We start from the raw sequence: 26,477 nt of genomic DNA, 5'->3' as shown, positions 1-26,477 counted from the left end.
CAAGTCACTGATACATCTGTGACTTAGTTCCCCCTTGACACAAGCAGGCTAGTAGTAGAGCAGTGTCATGAGGTTTAAAATATTTAAAATAATCAGGCACTGCGATGTTAGGTATTATTGATGTCTTAGATAAATGCGCTATTGCCACTGTTTAAAACCTCCACTTAGTTGTGCATATATGTTTATACAGATACCGGTATCATCCATTTAATTTAATTTCCTACCAGTCTTAATGAGCTTTGGAGACTTTGTACTGAGAACTGTGTAAAATCTTTTCTTATACTCTGTATTGTTTTGCCTTTTTTTTTTTGTGAATGCCTGATCTGTTCATAACACTGTTGTTCCTGTTTTGTTCCACTTATTTCACAGATCAATGATTTATGACAGTACGCAAAAGTCTTGTAGTGAAATACTATAAAACTTTGCTTAAACAGAACTTCTGAGAACTTACAATAACATATTTGTAATTGCTAGAAAGAAGCAGTAATATCCATAAATAATTCCATTAGAACAGAGTGATTTGAGCCTCTAAACCATGGCAGATCCTATGGCTTCTTAACTGGTGGGGGTAGGCTGTACACTGGAATATTATGGTACTTGTACCAGTTGATTTGCTTCACTCGGTGAGTGTTGTTGCTTAAAAGATATTGAAATAGGCTTATATGCACAAAACTTTATTTATGGAGTCCATAGCAAGTTGCATACTTGAACTTCAAGGTTACCTGGAGGGGATGGGGAAACAAAGGGGACAGAGAGAGCAAGATAAGGAAAGGGAAGACACCCCAGTGGCCAGCTGGGGAGAGGAGCAAAGGTGTCTGCCTTTCCCTGGACATGCAGTCCAGTGCGGTAGGTGACAAAGGGTTTTTGCCACACATCTCCTCTGTCATGATACACTTTCATCAGGGCCTGCTCAAACTCTTCACTTCCTGTTCCCATTTATGATGCTCTTAATGATTGACTCATGCTTAATCAGGTACAAGTGTTGCAGGCTGACTGGTTGCTAAGCATTTGTGTATATGTATTACTGGGCAGTAGTTATTGGGTATTTAAATGACTTTATCTGCTTTGTTATGCGCTGCTTCATCTTTCTGTAATATAAGCTGAAACCTACAAGGCAAAGTGTAGGAATAAATAAGAAGTGATTCTCACACCACTGGCAATAGCTTCCAATGTATCTCTGCCGTAATGATGGTGTTTGAGCTGGCAAGTGCAAGGTAAGGAGGGTAACAGCATGAGAACAACAGCTCAGAGAGCAAAGGAAAGGAAACATATAGCTGCAATAAGTGGCTGAAAGGATACAGAGCTGCAAGTGAAAGGCAGGCTACAGGATTGTGAATGGAGGGCTCTTAACGTTGCACATCTTGAGACACTGCAACAATGTGATGCTTCCTAGGAAGAGCAGTTACAAACCATGTTTCCAAATAAGTCCACCTGCTTAAGTCCCCCAAGAGAAAAAGATGCTGAGAAATTTTCACACATGTCTTTTTTTGAAGGTGTCTTGGAAGCAGACAGGGGGTAGGGCTCAATGATTTCTTCTAGCACTGACTGCTTGCCTCTGCCGCGTTTCTTGAGGGACTGGATACCTTCTTTTCCATCTGTATCTAGATATGCGCCTCATGGTAACATAAAGAATGGATCCCTCTGGCAAGATGACATTTAGAAATGGGTGTTTGCCACCAGCCCCCTCCCAAGTTGTCCTCAGAAAAAAGAGTCGTTTTCCAGTGGTCTGGTTTAATTACTGTGGAGAATGTATATGTTACATGAGTCATGGTGTGGACACCTCTGCTTTAAGCTATTCATCTCTTTTACTTCAGGTCAAGCTGCAAACTTGCACTCTGAAGCAGAGAGCATCAGGCATCAATGTATTGAGTTTTTGCATTATGTGAAGGTTTTCATCTTCAGGTGAGATTTGCACACAATTTACTAGCTTACGTACTAAGCTTTGCGTAGCTACTTCTTACCTGTTTTCTTATTGTGTGTATGTATGTTCAGGTATCTGGAACCTCCTAAAGTGGAAAATGATGGAATGCTGCATCCATATGAAGAACTAGAAGCACAGTTACCATCAGTGTTGGTGGAAGAGCTTCATGCTTTGACCATGCACATTGGTCACCTTTGTGAACTCCCTAGTAGTGTCCTGGCAGCATTTACTATTCAACATCAGGCAAAGGTTGATGCCTTTTATAATTTTATTTTTTTGTGTGTGTGTAAGAGTACATACTCCAAGTTGATAATTTTTGGCTGAATAAGAACGAATCTTTCTTCAGGCTGAAACTGAAGTTACACTTTATATTTTGGTTTTTTTATCCCTTTATTAGCTAAGTGCCATCCCATACTTGGCAAATACAACTAATGAGCTGTGGATTTTTTATTTTTTTATTTTTTTAATTTACTTGTATGTTTTATAGCTTTTAAAATTCTTCCTGCACTATACAAGTGATAATACTAGTTACAGGTAGATAAGTAGTCTTGAATTAGTGTAGCATGTTTAAAAAAATTCCTCTGTTGTTTGTCCTTACTAATGGTTAACATTTCTCAGCTTCCCAGTAGGAGGGACACTTTTAAAAAAATACATTCTGAAATCTGACTCATAATAGGAGGTGATCATGCATATAAACACTAGTGAAGTATACACCATTGATTTGTGCATACACATAATAACTAATGCTTTCAAATATTTTTGAAAGAAAAAAGGAATTTCAGTCTTATGCTGTAAAAACTAGGATCTGGAGAGGGATGATCCACTGAGAAGCAGCATTTTGAAACTTTGTTTAGCTTGTCAGTAGGGCCACTGTTGAGCTGATGGAAAAAAAAAAGTAATTTCAAGTAAACTTTAAGGAAGACAATATTGAAATTTTGGAATCACTTTAAAAGCATGCTTTACTTCCGCAGTTTGTGCGCTACCTAATACTATTCTGGCAAGCTTGAATCAAGACATTGTGTTTAAATTGTAGTTTAATTCAGATTAAAGATTTCATGAAAATCCTCTACAGACAGAATTGATTGTCATGAAGGTTTTTTGTTTGTTTTCTATTTTTCTTCTTGAACTGAATGGCATGTTTGTATGTTACAGTGTATTTGATCATAGTTATCCATAATGTTCATTGCAGACAAAATGTATGCCCATCTTCATCTGTCTTACTACAGTATCCTGAATTTGCTAGAATTTTATTGTTAAAAATAAATAAATGTGTGTATTTCTAATCACAGGTCTTTCCCCCATCATGGCATTTACTACACCTCCACTTGGATATTAATTGGCTAGTATTGGAAGTTCTTCATGTACTAGGTGAAAAAATGATGAGTAAGTATGCAGGGGTTTTTTCTTGAACTTATTCTTGTACATACAACTTACTTAGATTTCTCATCTTAATTTGTCCAGAATAATTTACTACTTTTTCTGGTTTTTAAGCATAGCTATATTTAATTGGGTAAACTCAAATATGGTGAAGACAGGTCCTCTGTGAATCTTAAAGTAGCTCAAATTAAATGAAATAGTATTAGGAATTTGGTCTCTCAAAACTCGATCAGGATTATGAAGCTTATTCTCAACTGATGCTTACAGCGAACTAAACATTTAATAACAATACACTTTTTGACATCACAAATAAAAATGCATTTGCAGAGATCCAGAATGCATAACAGCGAACAGAAATATTATGAAAACAATGTAGGAAAAGTGTCCAAGGATGGACCAGAACAAAGAATCTTAGAACAGAGAATTTGCATTGTTAACCATATGGGACACTAAGAAAATACTGGGAAAAGGAAGAAGCCTCAGTCAGAGGAGCTTGTAAAAGTGCAGCAAGAAAAGGGCAAGGCAATACTTTTTTTTTTTTAAAGGCTTTAAAAGGGCAAAAAGTAGATTGATAAGAGTAAGCTGTTCATAGAAGCTAGATAAAAAAGGTCATAGAATGCAATTGAAGAACCCAACTTCAAAGTAGTTCAGTTTGCTGAAGAAGAATTGTTAAAATACAGAAGAGAACTTTATTTGCTCTGTCTATTTTTCATGTCCATGCTAGCAGAATAAATCACAAAAATGTATTTTCTTCTATAACCATTGTGTCACTACAACCAAACCTTCTGTACCACCACCCCCCAGTTGTATAAATTACCAATGTAAGTTCCATATAGGAGTTGCAACAGTTAGAGTAACATTGAGGTCTAGAAAGAATGCACTGTATGTTTAGCCCAGGTAACTGGTACTGAATCTGAACTCTTGGATTAGCTTTCGCCTGCTCTGAGTGCTGTCACAACACAGCCTTGCTTGGATTAATGCATCTTCACTGTTTCTGCTTGACTCTTACTGGATAATGTGTGGGTTGGCTGTTTGTTCTATAATTCTAAGGTTTTTTTTATGATCCGTTGTGGGATAACCTGTTTTCCTTTCTTGGGGCCTTTTGGAGAAAGGATGGGAAAACTGTTTGGAGGCAATTTACTGTCCAGAATTCTATATTTATTTCTAGATAAAGTTCGGAGTACTAATGCAGTAATCCATTTTTGTGAGAGAAAGCTCGTGCTTTTTAACAACACTTAACTAGTCAAGACAGTAGTATCTCTGCATGTATTATCTTGTCTTGTATTCTTATGTGCCTTGCACAATTTCTTACGTTCTTATCTTATTCTGTAAAGTATGCTGAATAGAAACTTCACACTGCTGAGACCAATGGCTGGATAGTGGGTTCAGGGCTTCACCCTGCATTTCCAAGAACAAAATTCAGACTCATTATACATATCTTCTGTTCCACTGATGTCAAGGGAGTTCTGCTCTTGGAAAGCTTGTAGGATAAGATCTTACAGCCTCTTAACTTTACCATTTTATCTGTGTTAATGTCTACAAATGCTCAAGCTGGAATATGATCATGCCAGCTTTTTACATCAACACATCCAAAGGGAAGTGTTAGACCTCTCCAGAATTGTTTGTCATCAAGTTGCGTATCTGCAAAACATGTCATGATTTCAGAACATGCACACTGGCATGTGACAAAGAGGAACTTTCAGATAAATAAATCTTTATTCCACTGGAAAAACTGTGCCAATAAAAGGCTGTAAAGTGCCAAACTATTTTACTGTCAACCAGAATAATACCAGACTTCAGTGTAATAATGAAGGGACTAGCTTGAACTTAGAATGGATGAACTTTCCCAAATGAGTTTCTAAATTAAAATCACATAAAGCTCAACAAACCAATTCTAAGATATTTATAGAATAGAAAAAGAAAAAATAATCTTGTCTGTCTTGTATTCCTACAGCCAAACCCAGGACTAAATAGATCTAATTTTCTTTTGTGTTTTAGGACAAGTTGTATATGCTAACCATTTCATAAATCTAACCGGAGAGAATTTAACCAGTATCAGTTTATTTGAAACACACTGTGGAAGTCTCATATCTGATTTAATAAGCTTGTCCATCAACAAGTATATAAAGGTAACTTTTTTCTTTATGTAGGACATGGGCAGTTAGATGCTTGTATTGGGAACCGTAGGAATTAGATATTGTACCAATGCATAGATGACTTCTTACTGCTAAGTTTTAAATGTTATGTATGGCTTTATATCTCCATGTTTTAAAGAGTGTTATTTGTTAGGAGCTCAAATTGTGTTATATTTATTCATGACCATCTGGCAGTTGAATGAGAGTAATATTGAAATGCGCTGTGTACAGAGCAGAAGTGAGTGCCACATTTTGTAAGTTCAGTGTTCCAGGTTTAATGCCAAACATGGCACAGTCTAAAAGGTTTAGAGATATAGATGCAAAAAAAAAATCTTTTCAAACTCTCTCAAAAGGAACAAAAAGACAATAACTGTAATCCTGGCAGTAAGCTAACTGGACACTTACAGAATGTCATATTGCAGTTTATTGTTGCACTGCTCCTATTGCCCCAACCGCATCTTTCTATTACAACGCTTTTATGTTTGTCAAGGGAGAACTTGTGCTTCTCTTTTTTTTTTTTTTTTTTTTTTATTTTTCTTTCCTTCTGTAGCTGCAGTGTTTTTCTCACATGTTTTGAGCACTCCAAAGGTAGAGTCATAATAGCTCCATATAGATATTGCAGTTTATTGTTGCACTGCTCCTATTGCCCCAACCGCATCTTTCTATTACAACGCTTTTATGTTTGTCAAGGGAGAACTTGTGCTTCTCTTTTTTTTTTTTTTTTTTTTTTATTTTTCTTTCCTTCTGTAGCTGCAGTGTTTTTCTCACATGTTTTGAGCACTCCAAAGGTAGAGTCATAATAGCTCCATATAGGAGCTAGTAAAAGAGCTGCGTAATCTTCTTTGACTGCTTCATTGTGAAACCTGATTTAGATGGGTATGTATGATCCATGAGTGCAGGACTGAACTCTGAGAATAAGTAGCAGTGACCACTGTATAATCTATGTTTTCCTTGTACAAAGACATGAAAAATTGAGTTCCCCTTCTTTCATATTACTGTTTGGGGCAGGGGGGAGGAAATGGCTATGGTAGCGTTTGATAACTCTTCTTTTAAACTACCTTTCTGTTGAGAACTCTGTTACCTTTTAAAACCAGTTTTGATCTATTTAATTATCAGATAATAGTGCAACCTCCTCCCCCATCGAAAGGCAAATGACAGTAATTTTTTTAAAAGGAAGATTCAAATAGTATCTGGTGACCATTGTGCTTGATGGTAGGGTTTGAAATGTCAGATGTTAAAATGACGGATTCGTCCTACTTCCATAGAGCCACATTACAAAGTCAGACGATTGCTTTGCCACTGCTTTCTCCTCAGCTCTCCCTAGGCTTGGGCAGCACAGTTTGAACTAGTTCTATTTGAGATTAATTTCTGAAGTGGAGCTTGGACTTGAGCAGGATCTTCAGCTGGTGCATCCTCTAGCGTGCATTCGTTGCCATGATCCAGTAATGGAAATCATGTCCCTCAAAATTGTTGAAAACACAACAGATACCTGTAATAGATTACATTGACAGCTCATCACTAAAACATATCATTAAGCTTTTGGCTGAGAATATTCACAAGCACAGCTTTTAACATCTCTGGGTATCCTTGGAAGGAGGGACGTATTCCACACTCATATTTTCAGATCTGTTTTTTGGGCAGCTCTGGTATCAAGACGCTTGACTTGGATCTCATACTGAGCCCATTGTGCTCTGTGGTACATTTGGCAGAGAAATATATGTCCTTGGATATCTTTTTATTTTCAGCAGCACATCTCTGGCACTAGAGCTCAATTGCCCCAACAGTACCACAGTTTGAGGTTATAACTCTTACCGAGACACTGAAGTCAGGATGTTACAAGAGGAAATCCAGACCATCTCTGAAGAAAACAATGTCTCAGTTATCCTTAGCGTAACAAATATCTGTGTGGTGTTTTGCTTTGATACTACTAGCCAAACTCTTTCCTGGGTGGATACTGCACATCTTCTGCAGAAGAGATCCTGCTATCTTGTAGAAGAGCACAATAGTAGATGCAAGTAGTAGATGAAGAAACCTAGTTACTGCAACAACTAGTACTCCATGTAAAAGGCTTGAAACTCTCACTTGTAAGATAGTTTGTGTTCCTAATACTTCCATAAAGTCCTCCAGTGTTATAGTGCATCTGTAATAAGACTGCCTCTTTCCGTGGGATCTATTTTGCTCTTTGGTGATGAGTCATAACCAGAGTATTTTTTGAGACACTTCAGTTTTGGGACTTTAGTAGTTAAATAATTAATTTTTTCAATGGACTTCAGTGGTCACACTGATGTTTATCCTCAATATAATATTTACATAAGATTAATTCAGGTTGTTGAGAGATTCCCATAACAGGTCGTCAACTAGAAGCGTGAAGTGGCATAGGCACATGAAAAACTCTAAACAGCATATATGGAAAGCGATTAATAGAATTATTTTAAATATTTTAGTCTTGACCTCATGATGTTCTTAAACTGATTGTCAGGGTCCACCCTGGCAATTTCATAGAGTAAGTAGGGTTCTTTATAGAGAGAGAAAAATAAATTATGTGTCACACTTATAAATTCATATTTCTAATTAAATGTTCAGTATTTAAACCTGATTTAGAGCTGTATGAAAACAGCAGTTGCAAACGTATTTCTCTAGAGGTGGATGATAATAAAAAGTCTCTATAGAATATTATATAGCTTTGAAAATATTGGTGGTGTACTTGTTCTTCTAATTGTGAGTGTGGTCTTTAGTCATTCACTGTTCAGTAATGTCTCTTTCACACAGCTACTGTTGTCACTGGCATTGCGTATTTTGATATAATTTTTATTTTATACCATTAGGTTTCCAAATTCAGAAATGATTCTAAGTACCAATGTGATTTGAGAATAGTTGTGCATGAAAGAGCATGAGGATATCAAAATTCAGCATTCGTCTCATCAGATTAAGGTGTCTAGGGGTTAACTGGGTAAACTATTCACCTTAGGTTCTTTTTTTTGTCAGGGAAGGATAACAACAGTTCTGCAGTGAGTTAGATGAATTAGTCTCTCTAGGTGCCCATTTCCCTCTATTTGCCTTAGAGGAGTGTAAGTTGATCATTAAAACTTGGACTACTCATTGTTTAGGGATAAACTGAGTATGAGCTGCTTTGTCTTGCCTCTTTCCTTTCTGCATTTCTGCCATCATGTCCTTGCTGAAGGTAAAATGTGCTGAATTACACTATTTAAACAAAGCTTTTTCTCACTGTTTTTACCACCTCTGAATACCATACAGTGGATTCATAGGTCCTAAGACAGAGTAAGTAAAGTTTTGTCTATGCTATGATTATTTCAAATACAGTGCTGGTAGGTCTCAAAAACATTAAAGTGTACAGAGAATTTTTATGTATTTAGCGCTTCCTTTTGCTGTTTTGCTTATTTTATTTCACAATTCAGGGAACGTAAAACTGAAAGATGAATCACAAGAAGACTACTTTGCATTTGAAATGCATCAGTCTGAATGAATTTTGTTAAATATGGAATAGTAATCAAATAACGTACATGACTTGAAATATGCTGTTTTCTGCATATTAAAAGAATGCCTTGCAGTAAATTTACCGAAAAGCAGATTTTGTGAAATGTTGTGGGAACATTAACATACTCATGCCAACAAAAACATATTCTACTAGCATTATGCCTCGTCATTAAGGATTTTTCAGTTAAAAATAACAACAATAATCGCTATTAAATCATTTGAAATCCTTTTCTTATCTTCCCAAGAACATCAAGACGATCTAATCAATCATTTTCCCTTTTCCCCACTGTCAGACAATGAATCAGTATTTATTGCAATTCCTTTTCATTTAGGCCTCAGAATCCCATTTTCATTTGATTAAATAATGTTTTAAAGTGGCTCAGGAGAAACTAAGAAATAGTACAAACTATAACTTATGCAGAATTAGGAAACAGTCTTTGTTGTATGATATATACATTTTAGATGTTAATGGAATAACACACTTTCCAATATGTAATTGTACCTATATTATTTAACTGCACCCCCCCCCCTTAAAGAATTATGGATTCTACTTATTCAGCTGCTGGACCACAGAAATAAAGGGTCTCACACAGAGGTAATGGAGGAACACTGTTACATATGCATGCGTGTTTCATATGCAGTACAGTCACCAAGTGTTCCCAGATTGCCATGAAGGCACTCATTCACATATCTGATGATAGAATTGAACTCCATATTTGCTTTAGGAGGATGCATGCTAACTGTGATGCTTTAGGCTGCTGTCTTGAATGTGCATCAAGTTCTGACTCTAGGTTTGCAGTGTACTCTTCGGTTATGACCTAAGGCACTGATAAGGAGTGCTCCCTGTGCTAAGGAAAGGCAAGCAAAGGAGCAGACTGCAAAAGTTGTATGGTAGAACAAAAGAAAAGAAACCATCTTCACCCATTTTTTAAAGTGTTTATTATTATTTGCAATTTATGTGTTATGTCATGCAATGATTCATCTCCAGGTATTAGAAACACAGGCACAGTCAGACCAATGATGCATCTAGCCCATGTTTCTGTCTTTGATACCCATACCTTAACTACCTATACAAGAACAACCTGATTTCTGTTTTTGAGTCTTGTAGTTGCTGACTTCTTTTGATGCCCCCTTATACTTCGATTGGAAGAGACAATTACTACCTGTTTTCCTTCCTTATACCAATATGACTTTATATGTCTCTTCAGATTTTTTTCTGATATCTCCTACCTTCTGCCTGTTCTAGGCTGAAGAGTCTTACTGTATTCAGTCATTCTTTTTACAGGTGCCATTCTCGACCTGTGGTCATCTTTGTCACCCTTCTTTGAACCTTTTCCATACTACTACATCCTATTTTGAATATTAGAGTACCAGGATTGCGTGCAGTATTCAAAGTATTGAATATAGGTGACCATATGATTTTATACAGTGCATAATGATGTTTTCTATTTTGTTCTTTTCCTTTAGTGATGTTTTATAGTGTTTTGATTTTTCTTTCTTGACTGCTGGTTAGAATTGAGCTGATGTTTCTCTGAAAGAATATTAAGAAGCATCGAAACCTTTTGAAAGTCTTCTGAAATAATCTTTATAAAAACCAAAGCTGCCATCTGTGCAATAAGTACTGTTCACTTAGTATAGAATGAAGTACTCTGTAGCAGAATGTTTGTACTGATAGTTGTTTTCTTGTTAATGACAACAGATGTAAAGGTGGACAACACAAGTGAAACTTCATTAGTGTTTAGTGTTTGCACTAGCACTTTGAAGAATAAGTTAGGATCAGGGCCCAGCTAAGGTGGGTGAAATACAGAAAGAAGTTCCAGAGACTTTCTGTATAATTAGGGAATTTAGGCACAGACTGTAAGAAGAAGTAATACTGTGGTATAGACGTGGATCTGAGCCAAAGATAATTCATCAGTTTGTCCATGCTGGAACAGACTTGAAACAAACCAAGGACTTTGAAAAACAGCAAACTGAGGTTCAGACTCATCGTCTACCATTTACTACAATCTTCCTCTTGGTTAGGTTAGTCTGGCACTAAAAGTTTTTCAAAAATCTGTTTTAAAAGGTCTTCATTAAAAAACTCTTATCTGTCTCATGTGAGTGTTGGTGCACCATCACATGTGCATATCATCATTCCATCAGTTTGTAATTTGCCTGTGAAATATCATACTGTGTTCTTCCTTGTGACCAAAGCTTGTCCTTTCACATTGCTTTCTACTGGCATTTGAGAGGTGACATTCTAAAGCAGCTCCAGGCTTTCTCTTATAACACTGAACACTGTTTTGTTTGGGTTTTTTTTCTACATTAAATGACTGTCATCTTTCTTGTTCTCTGTAAAAGCAAATGAATCAATAGGACAGTATTGTAGAGAAAATTGTTAATACATGCTTTATTATTCAACACAGTTCAAATTTACTTTTGCATTTTCTACAGTGTTTCTGGAGCTTGGTGAACAAAACTATAAAGAATATCTTTGAAAGGCCAAGTAGTTCTGAAAGGATGACTGGTTTTGAAACAATTCAGTGTAAAGACCCATTGAGTTTTAGCTGGTGGATTATTACTCATCTCTCATCACTCTACCAGTTTGACCGTAATGGAAATCTAGATGAAAAGGTGGGTGCAATTTTTTTCTAAATACCTAAAAGTTGTTATAATTCACTTAGATCTCTCACTTTGGTTATTTTTGTTGACAGAAAATAATCTATGTTGTAATACAGGAATTTTCACACTCTTTAAAAAACGGTCCTTTAAGGTTGGTAGTGTTAAGGTGTGCTTTGTAGAAGTCAGTAAACATTCCAGGAGCCCCTCATGTATTCATGTTATATACCGTATATTCAGTAGATTAATGTATTAAGGAAATTTGAAATATCCCAACTAGTTAGTGGCACATATACTTAGTGATGTAGCATATGTTTTAAGACTGTCTGCCTGCAGCATAAATCCTTCACTGGGTTTGGTTTTTTTTAGGAAATGAACATATTGGATTGTACCCTATGAAGTATAAACCTCAAACATTGACTGTGTAATTGTTAATACCACTTTTTTCAAAAAAAGTGGTAGCTCTGCTCTGGATAAGATTGCCTTAGCTTTTCTTACTGGCTGGAGCAGGCAAGTCCCCGATTAATCAGGTTCTTGTCTATGAATCTCATTGTGAGGGACTTGTCATCTAGACCCCTTACGGAACGTGTGGTAATGTCACCTGCACATGCTATTGCTGTGCCTGTAAGATTTATGTAGGGTCATATTTAGTAGTGATGCATCAATTTCCTTCATGAGCCTCACTTCAGTTTTCTGCAGTTCTGGGGTCGTGTAAACCCTGACTCTTCTTTCAGTCTCTTACTCTGAGATTCATCCGCCTGGTTTCAAGCTTCTAATCATGAATGGGGAAGGAAGTAGGTACTTACTGAGGCAATCCATCCATTTTGAGAGGTATGAAGCTGCCACTTTTTCTTAATTGACTATAGAGGGAGCTGACTAGAAGCCAAAGAGATACCTAAAGACCCAGAAATTTTTGTGGTTCTTTTTTTTTTTTTTTTTTGTCTAATAGTGGTTTTGGCACTAGGGAGAATCAGATTGTGCCATCTTCTGTCATCTGCCCTTCTGTTCTTTTATCTTTTGCCTTGTAGTTCTGTTTGTTTGGGTTTTTCTTAAATTTTTTTACATTTCAGATGGATTACTTATATTCCTTAGTTTTGCAAGCATCAGCTGTATGGCTTCTTCCAAATTGGGCTTAGTTGCCCTTTCTTGTGAAGTGTCTTTTATTATTTGTAATTTAATAGTGTGTATTAAAACTGGAAAGGTCATACCCTTTTTCTGTTAAAATCTTTACCAAGACTTCCTGTCCTGACTTAAGACGAAGGGTTAAAACCTTGAAACATGTTTATGAACTGCACATTTGTAAAGAGGGAGAGTCTGCTCATATCAGTTGATGAGTTTGTTTTGATAACTTAAAATCCATGCCTTCCCCCTTCATCTTTAGATCTTTAAAAGCATTAGTATATAAACAAAAAAGGCATAAAAAATGTTGAATGCTTTTAATCCTTACTAAAATGAGACTTTCTAATAAAAGTAAGAAGTACTTTCATTGATTTTGATCTTGTAAATTCCCTGATTTGTCAAGGGAAAAAAAAAAAGATAGGGAAGGTGTGATAACTCAGTGCTTGAATACTTAGTTGAAAAACTCACAACCATTTCTGGTGACTAGAGGACTTAATGAATGTGGGATGCTTACGCACAACCATTTCTGGTGACTAGAGGACTGAATGTGGGATGCTTACACTGCTTGCGGGCTGACAGATCCTTTAGGATCCCATGGCAGGCTGCTCATTATCATGTGGTTCAGTCTTTTCTACTAATACCATGGCAAAATGAAGCAACTTCTTACACGTGTGTACAGTGTAAAATTGCAGACCATATCTGATTGTTACGTTGAAGGTTGTCTCAAGCTTCCTTTGCTTTCGCCCTGTTACTACTGTAGTAGGGGAGGACCACAGTCCATATTGTATTTCAGAGGGACACTGGGAAGATAGAATTACTACACTTACCTGCTTATTAGAGGGACTTCGATGGAGGGAAAAGGTTATTCCCAGGTTGAATACAGAAACTAGTGTGAAGCAGGCATTTATCCCAGGTTTCTTATATTTTATGCCGTAATCAAAATGCAGTGATACTGTTTACTTTGATCACTGGATTTTTTTCTCTCTCTCATACTGATACATACTATGTTTTAGCCTTGTGAGAGACTATTTTTTTCCCCCAGGCACTATATTATTTAAATAAGCCAAACAGACGTAGAATGAAAAAAAGGATTCCTGTTGTTCTTATGTTGAAGTAGGAATCTGAGACAGTGACAGGAAGTGACTTGTCCAAGATTAAATAATATTTTTTCCTTAGAGCCCACCTGGGAGAAGAGAACTACCAAGTCTCGATTTGTAAATCATGAGACCGTCCTGTGCATGCTCCTCTTGATTTCAGTAGTCTCTATGTTCAAACTGTTAGCCGTGTTTTGCATTTCTCTGAGTGTGGCTGTCAGTTTGTTGTTTGTCCAGGGATCCCTGTTCTCTTAAGTGCCATGGGTGCTTAAAAAAAAAAATCTATCAGTAACAACAGTGCCTTTTCACACACCACAAAAACGTAATCTGTCTAGACAGTTGATAGTAACCATTTCTTTAGGTCCGCTCCTTCACCCTCCTCTCTTCCCCCCAAAATTACAGTCCCATTCGTTGAACGTTATAAGATAAAGTAGTCCGCGATACAAATTTCTGAAGTCAATGCAATTACATCGGGGCTCAATGTAGTCCTGTTTTGTTGGTTAAACATCTGATGCGATAGCTTCATGACACATGCTTTCTTTTAATTAACTGTGATCAGAGGTGGGAGGGTGATGTGTCATAATGATGGTTATTCATGTGCTCTGTAGCAAAAATTGCCTCTAAGCCTATGTCATCTGTGGAAGATTTTCAATTTTTTAATGTGGTCTGCATGGCCTTGAGGTTATTATGAAAGCTTTTAAAATTCTAAATAGGTTTCAGTCTTGCTTCTTTCTATTTTTTCCCCTTTAGCTCATATAACGTAATTTCAAATATGCAGTGGATCAGAGATATTGAATATATATTTCATACGCATGAAACCATTTTTTTTTAAACTGGAAAATTCTGGCGAGGTTTCCTAGAGACTCTCTTATGAGAGAGGTACAGTACACGTCTCTTTCCATAACCCTACATTCAGGTCCCACTTCACTCTTCTGAAAAGCAGGATTTGTACATTTAAAAACCAAATGGGACCTGATGAGAAAATTTGCTGCTTCTGAACATTGCAGGGGTCAATTTCAATATACTGTGGGCTAGGGAAATATAGGCAGAATTACCTGGGGCTAAGAATGTTTTCCTTTGATAGAATAATCTGAAATGACTACGTGGCAAGATATGCAAACATGGACTTTCAGCTGAGATGCCTAGTATGGCTCTTCCAGGTCGTCAGCTGTTAGTCCTTGCAAAAGTTTCTCCCTGAGAACCCAGAGGGTCTTAGCTCAAGTTTTTGGTTTTAGCAGCACTTCTATGCACTGTAAGGTCTCCAGGCTCTGTTGATTTTAGGACTCTTTGTGGGTGGAGGGAGGATGTTGTGAACCAGCAGGTTTGGAGTAAGAGATGTCGATTCTACATATTATCTGACAAGGATGGATTGTAAACAGTTGCCATGCCGTATTGCGAGTGTAGCAGGGAATACTGTTAGGATGTAGTGGGATTTGAATGAAAAAAGTCTGTTAAAAGATGGAGACAATTGAAGCTAAAAAAAAAGTGCAACAGGTGGTTGGTGTCATTCTCTCCTGAGTTTGTGCTGAACCTGAGTGCACTCTTGTAATCAATTCCAGTTGGTGTTAGGAGTTTACCCTAGATTACCCCAGGATTTTGGAAGGTGATCTGCATACTGCAGCTGAGCTGGAACTTTGGCAATAAACACCTTTTGTATAAAGCAAGAGTCCTTGGACTATGGGAGTGCTAAAAGCATGTTCTGAACAGGCTGATCCAGACATTCGAGGTCTTGTAGCCATTCAGCTCTCTTAACATCTACTCATCGCTGATAAAACTGGCTTTTGAGCAGTTGATTAGCTTTACTTGGAGTCTGCAGTAGGACCATGCCAGTGTGTAGGTATTCACATAACATCAAGCTCTAAAATACAGCAGTCAAAATAAAAATCTGACCTAAATGCTCGCCAGAACTGTCTGGGAATGCTGATTGTGCACTTTCTGGGTTTTACTCGTTATCGAAGTGCTGCCTTTACTCCTTGGCTACTTGTTGATGCAGTGGTCTCTCTTTCTGACAGGATGCTAGCTCTGGTTTCATGATACAAAGGTTTTGGCATCCATAACAGCTTAAGAAGTCCTGTTTACTGCCCTAGGAATGATACGCCCTCTGCTGTTCTAGCACATTTTTTTGTGTCCCTGTTCTATGACCTAGGTCAGGCCCTCCTTCCTTTTTCATTCTTTCTTTCTCTCCTAAGGCTTTGAGTCTGTTCACTGATCTGTGTCTCAAAAACAGAAGGACCGGAGCAGCTGAGCAGTGGCATGCTACAGCTGTGAGGGCAGGAAGAGCAGCTGGCAGGATGAGGAGGAAGCAGTGGGGACTCCTTAATTGATACTGCTCAAGTTCCTCATCGTGAAATCACAGCTTTAGTGTAACTTTCTGCAGATCTGTCCTTTCATTCATAGTTGTTCCATTAGCAGTCTACAGACTGCGACTTGCTACCATCGTCAGTCTTTCAGAATTCTCTTTTTCTTGTCGTGCAAAAATGTAAAGCCACCAAGTAGTCAAATTGTGTTACATAAGTATTAGTGGATCTTTTTAAAGAGTTTATCCTTAAAATTCTCTCAGTACTCTCTGGAGTTCTGTGTGGAATTGTTACCAGGTCACAGCATTAAGTAGTGTTGCCAGTAGCAGAGGAGGATGGGGCACGTTGGTGTTGCTGCTGGAAAGTACTTATATTTCAATTACCAAAGCATAAGATGCTCTTTATTGTAAGCTCTATACAGACACTTAAAGAACAGATAACTGCAGAATAATTTATAAGGCTTAACAGTTGTGACAGTGGAGGGAATGAGTAAGGCAGGACAATGATGAAAGTACGATGTTCACACGTTTGGTTATCTATACAAGCTATGTAGGTAACTGAGTGTAGATGATTTTTGGATGTCCTAGAATTGTAAGCTTGTTGGCTTGGTTGCCTTTTATTTTTTTACTGAGAAATAGCCTTAGTTGCAAAACCTTCTACCCTTTTCTTTCCCACTTTGCCTAAATATATTTTTTTTCTCCCTTTTTAATATACTTTGCCATGAAACTCTTTTACTTCATTAGCGTGGTCTAGTTGATTCAAATGTCTTCCAAAGCTGAAGAATATGAATTATGGGCCATATTTGACCTACCCTATATTTTCTTCTGTCTGTATAAGCCATTACTGTCTGGCTAACTCCTCACCAAATTGGCCAAAACAATCCTTAATGTTTGGCCTGGGAAAAATGAGTTAGAAGTGGGGGTTTTTTTCATTGAAAAGTGAAAAACAAGAAAAGGTGAGATTGTACCTTTTCCTGCTTATTACCCCTTATATCTTCCTTTTTACAGAATATTAAAGAAAGAAATTGTAAGATATACTTAGTGCTTGTATTAATCAAAAATGCCTGAATGTTTTGCTTCTTTACTGAAAGTGAAGGTTGGGATTGCAAATGAGTCGCTTAAACCAGTTTAAATTGCGTAGTCTTTATTTTCAGCTTTGTATTTGTTTTTGAGGCCTAATTTTTAGGACAGATATCAATTACATTCATAAAACAAAAAAGCTGTTTTCAGTGGCAACTACAATATGCTGTCAGGAAATGAAATATTTCTGGAAATCTCTTGCCTGCTTATTTTCATGTTATTGCATAATGATGTATGTGAGGAAAACAAATGCTACTTCATGCTGTTAATCATTATTTTTCAGAAACAAAAGGAATCCAATTGGAAATATGTGGAAGAACTCCTTAAAAAATCCACTGATGCTCAAGTAAGTGTGTAAAGGAAAAAATAACAAACAACCGAAGTGTCAGGAATTCTTTCAGGAAGAGACAGTGTATGAAACAAAGTCCAACTAACAAGTGTATTTTTGGAATTCTAGTGGTTTTATCACAGGTAAATGAACATCCTTGACGTCGCTGAACTATGGCAGTATACAGTCCCCTCCTTGTTGGCAGTTACACTTGCTTTAAAGTAGTTGTGCCTGATGCTAAATTGTCAAATAAAGGAAAAAGATAATTATCCTGGAAGGGTAGGCATATGGCTACTACGACAAGATGTATTCAGAATAAGAACCGGATGCTTAGAAAATGTAAACCAGATATTGAATGTAAGGACATCAAGTTGAGGAGACATGATGAGGGAGATAGTCAGTTGCATTGAAAATTCAGCTATATCCTCATCACAGCAGGAAGGTGACTTGCCTTGCTGAGCAATTTGTCTTACAGGCTTGAATCAAACTCTTACTGATAAGGTTCTAGTTTCTGAGCACTCATTTCATACCTTATCATTTTTCTTTCTGCAGAACTGTTAATGCAATGCTTCATGGCCCAGAGGTCAGAATTGACCTCCTTTTAAAATGCTTTTAAATATGCTGTTCATCACGTTTTTTAATATGTTACGTTGCAACTCTAAATTTGTTCTGAAGTTGCATGGTACAAATTGCAAATGCTGTATCAGCAACACCTGTAAAAATAATCTCTTTAATTTGTGTACGCTTAAGATGAGAATAAAACATGTTTATTTTTTTTATTTGGTCTCAGATGAAATAAAAAAAAAACGACCTGCAAAGTTCTGTTGTTGAAAGCAGAAGAGGAATCTGTTCTTTTATTACTGCCTTGCTCATGCAGTAGCAACAGCTGTGGTTGAATCTGGAGTACAGAACAATACTTGTTATAACTACAGTTTTTACAAAAATATATTTTGTAGTTGTCAGGATAGGTGAAGCAATAGATACGGTATTAAAAAATTGAAAAATCATGCTGTCCATAAACTAAAATTTGTTTATGTAGTCTTTCAGCTTAAAAAGTTAACTCTTTTTGAATGATTTCACAGTATATAACTGAATACACACACTGTGCGTATACATTAAAACTACAGTGATGACATCACTTATTGGATGCTTACCATTCTGTGAGAGAAACTGGAGAGATTTAGATGAGATAAGAGGCATAAAAGCTGTGAGCAGCTTATTAACCACCTTCCTCTGTTGCATCTTCTGTATGTCAGCAATCTGAGAAACAGTAAAAGCACACATGTAATTACGTTTTTCTTCAAAATACTCCTCTTTTCTCGTGAATTTTTATTATTTGGAATAGATTACTCTGAAGTTAAATATATGTATAATATACAGCTTTTTGACACTTCTGTTAAACAATTATTGAATTATAGACAATTTGGAAAGGCATCTTGGTGGTCAAGTTCAGAAGGTTTGAAGGAAGAGTCAATCATGACGCAGTAATATCAGGCAAATTTCTATTTTGATTTCCAAAGGCAACCACTGTTGGAATTAAAACAAACCCTCATTTGCCAAGGATATGTTTGCAACTATTAGCAACTGTCTAAAGTGCCATCTAGTTTATTTCCTTTGTTTTCTCTTTGTTCATTATTTTTTCTTGCATTATGGAATTAGCTGCTTGTAGGAAATGGTCCTTGAACAGGATTTGTCCCTCTATGTGCATGCACAAGTGCATGTAGGTACTTTTAATAAAAAATGCATCCCGCTTCCTATCCCTCCGCACCAGCCTCCTTGACAGTGTGTGGAAAGGAGATTTTGTTTGCCAGTAGGTATGTCCCTTTCCTCTGTTGATCTGTCAGCTTCATGTGGCCGCTCTTACCTTTTACCTTATCCTTTTGTATCTGCTGAGTAATTGTTTTTGCAACCGGAAAATGTAGGAATGAGAAGCACAATGAGATAGCAAGAGGTCAGTAATGAAATGGAACATGGAGAAGCAGGAAAAAGCAAAAGGGTGAATACTGCTCTTTGAATGAACAGGACAGTGTTGGTGATACTGCCCACTAACATGTGGCTTGAGTTTGTTAGTAAATCCTACTTGAGCCATCCTTTTCAGCATATACCCTCTGTTACCATACTAGAGGTGCACAGTAATAGCCGTGCAAAGTAAGTTAGAAAAATGATAGCGCCAAATCACTCATTTGTAAGACAGGGCAGGAACTGGTGGTTAGAAACTTCATTTTTAAGTATATGGGAGGTTAAAAACTAATGATGTTTAGTACATAGTATGTCCATCAACTGCATAATCCACTCGTGCTAGTTGCTCCCTAACTTCCAAAGCTTATAGACTGTACATGTTCAGAAGGAGAATGGGGATATACAAAGGATTGGGGGGGAAATGGAGATGAAATCAAGTATGTATACTTCTGTGTGTTCAAAAGCATCTGAAAAAGGTGCAGATCATAAATTTGTAATGTAAATTGGTAATCTCTCTCCTACCAGTAACTTAATTTCGCTTCATGTGAGCTTCACTTTCTATGTTGTAAAAAGATGATTTAATAGGCTCTGTTGCAGGCATGGATTTTGAGGGTAAGGGAACATCATGAAAGTAGAGAAAAGAGTGGTAACCTTTGATGAATCAGCAGAAGCTGGAGTTGGTTTTAACATCCTTAGCACAGCTAAGTGTTGGAATGCAAAAATGACTAACCAGTGTTAAACCTGCAGCATTTTGGTAGTTTCAGTAAAACTGTTGAGTCTAGTGATCCCCAGTATAGAAAGGGCAGCCCTCATGCAGGCAGAAGAGAGCCTGAGCCACCTTCATCCAGCATACACCTGACTTTGGGGGTGATAAAGACTTCCTGAGGAAGGTGTCCCATGTTCGGTGAAGGTGGCAGAGGGGTGCTACAGTGCCCTGTCTCCAGGTAGAAACTACTTCTCTATAAGGTTGTAGTCAGCATACTTCTGAGCAACGAAAAGATGTGAAGGTGCTGTTCAGGTTTGGGGACCAATGGAGATGGGAAGCAAAAATACTCCGTGAGCTGTAAATAGAGATAGGAGCAATAATGGACGCCTGGGCAAGTGCAGAGTGCTGCTTCCTTGGATATATCCTTTCAGCTTCAATCATTTGACAGACCGGTGAGTTTCTTAGCCAGAAACTGCTCTCTTTTTTATAATTCTTGATGGATAGAGTTGAAGACAATTGCACATGTGAAAGATCTCTCATCTGTGTCACAAAAAAGGATATTTATGGGGAAACATGAGGTATTCCCTACTTCTGTTGTAATTTGGATTTCTGTTACTGTGCTAATGACAAAAGTAGAGCTGGTTTACAATTCTATTTGTACCACAAAATGAAAATTGCTGTACTAGGAATATTAATGTAGCTATATTTGTATACTTGGCAACATCAAACTGACTAAATTTATAGATTGTCAGTATAAGATGAATTTGTGTTTACAAAGTTTTATTGGAACTGAGAATCAAAAGCTTTTTTGTTTGTAAGAACTAATAGTCTGTCTTATTAGCCTTCTCATTTTAAAAAACAAATGCTTCATGTCGTTTCATTTCTGCCTCAATTTTGTTCTACCTTCACTATGTGTTTTGTTTAATTCTACTCTAAAGGAGATACAGAAGTATTTGTTGGAGTTCTACGAAACCAATTTTGTTACTACAGTAGGAGGCAATAAGAGAAAAATGTTGTGTTTAGATAGTACTATCATTTTGATAGTATCTGGTGTTCCTCCCTTCTGCGATAAATTAGAAGCTGACTACCTCAAGAGTTCTGATAGTATTTCCAGCAGTGCAAGAGACCATTTTAAGCAAAAGCACAATGAGAGAATCCATTAATCCCAGGGATATTTGAAGTCTGGAGAACTCTTTCATATTAATTTTGAGATAAAGCCTTCAGTACTATCTTGGCTTTGGAAACTGTTTGAAAACTATTGTTGGACAGATAAATAATGGTTGAAATTGAAGCTGCTCACAATACCATGTTTATTGTTGAATTAATTTAACCGAAGCAGTCATTGTTTGTTGAATTAGATCCTAAACATAATCCTGTGCACAAATTGTAGCTTTTAAGACTAAGCATTCCCTTTCTAAAGGGTGTGTGTTTTGGTTTGGGATTTTTTTACATCTTTCGTAGCTGGGTAGATCTCTCTAGAGAAATAGATATGGTCATCTGCAGTTTCTTGTTTTATGTGGAGACTCTTGCTTTTATTCATTAAAAAAATAGCAGCTGTTGAAAATGGCTGCAGTTCTGTCCATTTTTTTAAATAATATTGTTATTTGGGAAGGGTACTAATTTAATAGTTACAGTTATGTCATATATAAAAACAGTACTTGAGAATCACCTTTCGTTTGTAGGCATTTTTATTACATTTGAACTATTACGCTGTACATCTTTTAGTGAGTCTCTTTTGAAGAGTTTCTTTTCTATTGTTGTTTTTCGTATGTTGTTATACGTAATGTCTTGAATATATAATTTTCTATGACAACTGAAAATGCCTTTTCAATTTTCAAGTTGTTTTAGAAATATACCACTTTAGAAGCCATATGGTCTACATTAATTGTTCATGAGAAGAGAAGGCTGACATGATTAGAAGTTATTGTAGCTCATTGGTGTTTTGTTTACAGTGTTCTGATAAAGTGTAGCAAATAATGTTTTCCACACTAATGTATAGCCAGGTAGAGATGAGTTAATGACTTATAACTCCTTTGTGTGGCATTGAAAACAGGGGAAAAAAAAAAAAATCAGCTCTAAGACATAGTAAGCCATAAGAAGTAGCATTGTGGGTGAGAGCGAAAGTCCTGCTCTTCCAGTGACAGGTACTTAGTGAAAGACTACTTTAAAACATCAACAAGCAAACCAGAAAAAAAAAACCAAACAAACAAACCCACAACGGTCCTGCTCTTCCAGTGACAGGTACTTACTGAAAGACTACTTTAAAACAACAACAAGCAAACCAGAAAAAAAAACCCAAACAAACCCACAACAAAATCCAACACAACCTAATGCTATCTTTTTGCATCACCTGGCATCAGTGAGTTTCTTTTATTTTTTTATTTAAGTGTTTTCTGAGCTGGGTGAGCTTGGGACATAATTCAGGACCTAGCACTGCAATTGGAACTGAAGGGGATAAGTTTCCAATATTTATCTGAGGCATGGTTTCCTTCGTTTCCCTTCCTGGGGCTACGATTTTGAGTCATAAAACTTGTTCTGTATCTTTTTTTATTTTTCTTACCCTTTTTATTCCTCTTTAGCTTATTTTATGCAGTTAGAAATTCCAGGCCTGTATAGCGTTTAGATTTATTTGAGAGCCAGAAGTAGCTCAGGGGTTTCTATTGTCACAGAACAAGTTTGCTGCTATCCCGGAGATGTGTTAGACTTACATGTGTAAAAATCTTCCCTTAATACAACTACATACAAGCTTGTCCACTAAACCAATTTTATAGTCAGTGGACACAATAAAGCCCTTCCAAGGCTTATCATCCTAAACTTGTCATCCTAAAGTAGATGTCTAAAATAGGCTGGATTGAACATGTGATTTCAGTCTGAGCATGGAGCTCCTAACAATCCTAGCTCTGATGCAAGTCCAGTTTTGCTGACATCAAAAGCTGGGTGAGATGAATCCCACTCTCAGTATCCCATAATTACAACCTGAATGCTTCACTGTATTCAAATTGTATGGAATTCCCTATTTTCTTTCTTATGAGCCTTCTTCCTTTTGTGTGCAAAATTTGGAACTGATGAATGCAAAAAATGTGTGGTGTGGGGAGAGTTTTGTTCATGTTGTGTCGTCTGTCCCCCCACCACCCCCCCCTCCGCCAGTGTTCAGAGCCTTATTTACCCTTGATTTTGAATTGTCTGGATGTTAGCAGTATGGCCGTGTTGCAGAGGTTTGAGAAAGAACACTATTCAGAAAGAAAAGATCCTCTCTTTTGGAATACTATAAAGAGAAACATGAGCTCTCAGATGGTTGCACCTTCCCACTGTATCAATGGTGAATTAGCTTTCCTTCAGACCTACATGACAGAAGGGCTTTAGCATTCAGCTGACTCAAGCATTCAGTATATCCGATACCCCGTTTACTGTTTTGTGAGGTTCTGTACCATGCAGTCATATTTCAAGTTAGGCTCACAATATTGAGTCGGCTGTTATCTTAATGTGTCTACAACTCTGTGGACACTTGAAATGGTGCACGATGAACTATCACATTGCCTGGATTGCAGGATGCAGTTGTCAGCTTCTGTCTTCTAGTTCATTGCTCATATTAGCAGATGCATTTACTCAACGTTATAAAATTTAAAATAATTTTTATATTAGGAAATTATTCTTAATAGTCTGCTAGTATTGGGTTTATATGTAGACAAGGTGATGCTCCCATCCTACAATAAACTTTTTATTCCCTTTTCAAGACTGGTGTTTTAGAGGAACACTTACGAATGCATCTTCAGTGCTGTTTGACTTTGTGTAGTTCCTGGGACTTGAACCTATCTATTGTCACCATACTCTGGGATTATTACAGCAAGAACCTGGTAAGTAGATTAATATATAAAAATGTAGAGTTGCATGTGGATAGTCCTCAATTTTTAGCAATTAATTCTGTTTCTCCTCTAGCTACACTTTTGTAGAACTGACTAGTCAATAGCAGTATCCCTAAATTTGCTTCATTTATTTAAGAAATCATGTTTAAATATATGTGACATTATGTAATGGACCATAACAATAGAATGCATCATAATATATTTTTACTCTCATTTTTCATCAGGACTACTGTTTTAAAGATCTTGTAAAAACGCTTTGCTCACAGATACAATGCATTTTTATTTTTTGAGTTGTGGTGGGAACGTGTCCTTTTGTTTGTGTGAAGGATTGCATCTTATTGCCTTTGGAATATTAACATTTACTGTTACTTGTCGTCTTTTCTTTTAGAACAGTGGCTTTACCATTCCTTGGCTTGGTCTGAAGGGTCTGGCAAACGTTAGTAAAACTTCTTTGTCAATGCTTGAGTTGGTGAAAAGTTGCTGCTGTGAACAGCAGATCCCCGCCCTGTACGAGTCCAGCAACAGTTACTTGATTTTTCTCAGCATTTTGGCACAGATGATGAAAGAAGAGGCAGAGAACAGTGGCGTGCATCCTTGGAAACAAATCAAAGGACGGTATGGCCGCTATTTGTTTTGTTCCATGTTGTAAGAGGTCTAGTCAGTCAGACTACGTGGCCTTCCAGCCACATACCGAAGCAAGGGGCAGGGGAGTGGTACTGTGCTCATGAGAAAGCAAAGGGGATAAGGGATCCAGGGGGATTCATAATTTGAAGACGACAGTTGTTCCCTGAAGTTTCTGTTGCCAGCTGAGGCTGTGACAGGGTCCAGGAGCTGGGTCCAAGAATCACCTTGGCATCCATAGCCTTTGATGATTTACTTCATCCAACAGGCCAGGAATTTAGTCCACTGGCAACCTATGCAGTGGTACAACACTACTGCCAGACAGACAATGTAATTAAAGCACAGAAAGTCTGTTTGAGCTGTATGTAAGCCATGTGTTGTCCAAGAATATGTAGACTGGCTCTTGCTAGGCCTGAAATTTCATTTATATTTCCATTTTCTTTTTCATGGTTTCCAAAGTTTCTCACAATATTTTTTTTGTGAGGGTTTTAATTTTTCATTTAGTTTTTAGACATACTAATTAAGAGGTACAGTCAGTCATGATACAAAAAAACCCCATAAAATATATATAGTCTACATCAAAATGCTGATGTTTTATATAATTACTGAATCCTTAAAGCTTTTATTATAGTAATTAGATTGTACTGACCATTAAAGGTGCTACCTTCTTTAAAAACTTTTTCGTTGGATATAAAAGACTTAGAATTAGTTTTGGTTTGGGTCTTTTGTTTTGATTTTTAAAAATATTTTATTAAGTATTAATAAAATGATTAAAAATACTTTTGTATGCAAGTAAAAATATATTAAAAATGAACATGTGTATGCACACCTTACAGAGCTACGTGGTATGTTCCTTCCAAGAAAGAAGGGATATCTCTGCTATCAGAAAGGGAAAAGATATCTGATGTCTACATACACTTCATGAGTTGTTGCAGGCAGTAAAGTTCGAGATTAAAAATTACAACTACATAGAAACAAATATGTTGTTGGATGCTGAATCAGTGTCTTGCTTTAGTTAGTAATTTTAATTAGCCTGCTGGTTTTACTGAAAACAAATTATACCTACATTTTTGTGCTATTATAGCTTGTTACTTTCCCTAATTTAAGAGGGGGAATAATAATACACAACACACACTGTGTCAGTCTGCTCAACCAGTATTCATCGTTTCTACCTTGAATAAATCAATTACACAAGTAGCAAAATTTAACAGCCTACAGCTATGATTTTGGGATGAACTCTGTTTTCAGCAGCTAACCAAGCATTAATTGATGCATGAAGAACGTAAATGCCTGTCAGTAGTAATTTACTACTAAACAACATTAATTGGATTTGCTGTAATTTTTGGTGGCTAGATTTGATAACCTCGGCACCATTTCCAACTATTTTTCCAGGTGACAGAATGAGAAAAGAGCATTTATGGATGTTTAACTACTGTATGTGGAACTTACTTAAAATTAAAGGTGAAGGATATACCCAAGGTTTTAAACACACAAAGAAGTTAAGCAAGCCATTTTCATCTTTCTCCTCTCTCGTAGGAATGGTGACATTTATTTAAAAGTCTGCATCTGAGCAAAGGTCACATAAAAGACGCTTATGTAAAAGCTTTCTGCTTTTTCTCAACCACTTTAAAGTTGCAGAGTAGCAGTGCTTTTCACAAACAGCCACGTGTGACTTGAGCACTGTCATATAAGCAATACAGCTTCAAGTTTCTTAACATCTTCCTGCTGGAGAGAGGTTTCTCTCCCAAGTGCCTCAGTTTCCCCGTTTTCTCTCAAACTTGCAGTTCACAGTCCATACAGTAGGCGTGCAATACAGGTTGGTACAGACTTTGGCAAAGCACTATGGAGAAAAGGAGCTTTCTGTCAGAAATCTTCCTCTCCTTTT

At 37.0% G+C, this 26,477-nt stretch overlaps 1 protein-coding gene across 1 annotated transcript in view; it reads left to right on the top strand.

The window, feature by feature from the left end:
- Positions 1–26,477, top strand: part of MMS22L (MMS22-like, DNA repair protein) — a 98,974-nt gene that overhangs the window by 6,767 nt on the left and 65,730 nt on the right. The window contains exons 4-12 of the mRNA XM_009889019.1: positions 1,815–1,902; positions 1,993–2,170; positions 3,211–3,304; positions 5,297–5,427; positions 9,458–9,523; positions 11,362–11,541; positions 17,399–17,461; positions 23,843–23,962; positions 24,360–24,586. Of these exons, the coding sequence (XP_009887321.1) occupies positions 1,815–1,902; positions 1,993–2,170; positions 3,211–3,304; positions 5,297–5,427; positions 9,458–9,523; positions 11,362–11,541; positions 17,399–17,461; positions 23,843–23,962; positions 24,360–24,586 (1,147 nt within the window). The remainder of the gene's footprint in view (positions 1–1,814; positions 1,903–1,992; positions 2,171–3,210; positions 3,305–5,296; positions 5,428–9,457; positions 9,524–11,361; positions 11,542–17,398; positions 17,462–23,842; positions 23,963–24,359; positions 24,587–26,477) is intronic.

This window comes from Charadrius vociferus, unplaced genomic scaffold, assembly GCF_000708025.1.
Source record: "Charadrius vociferus isolate BGI_N301 unplaced genomic scaffold, ASM70802v2 scaffold166, whole genome shotgun sequence".
NCBI classification, from domain to species: domain Eukaryota; kingdom Metazoa; phylum Chordata; class Aves; order Charadriiformes; family Charadriidae; genus Charadrius; species Charadrius vociferus.
This window is presented reverse-complemented; position numbering and strand designations above follow the sequence as displayed.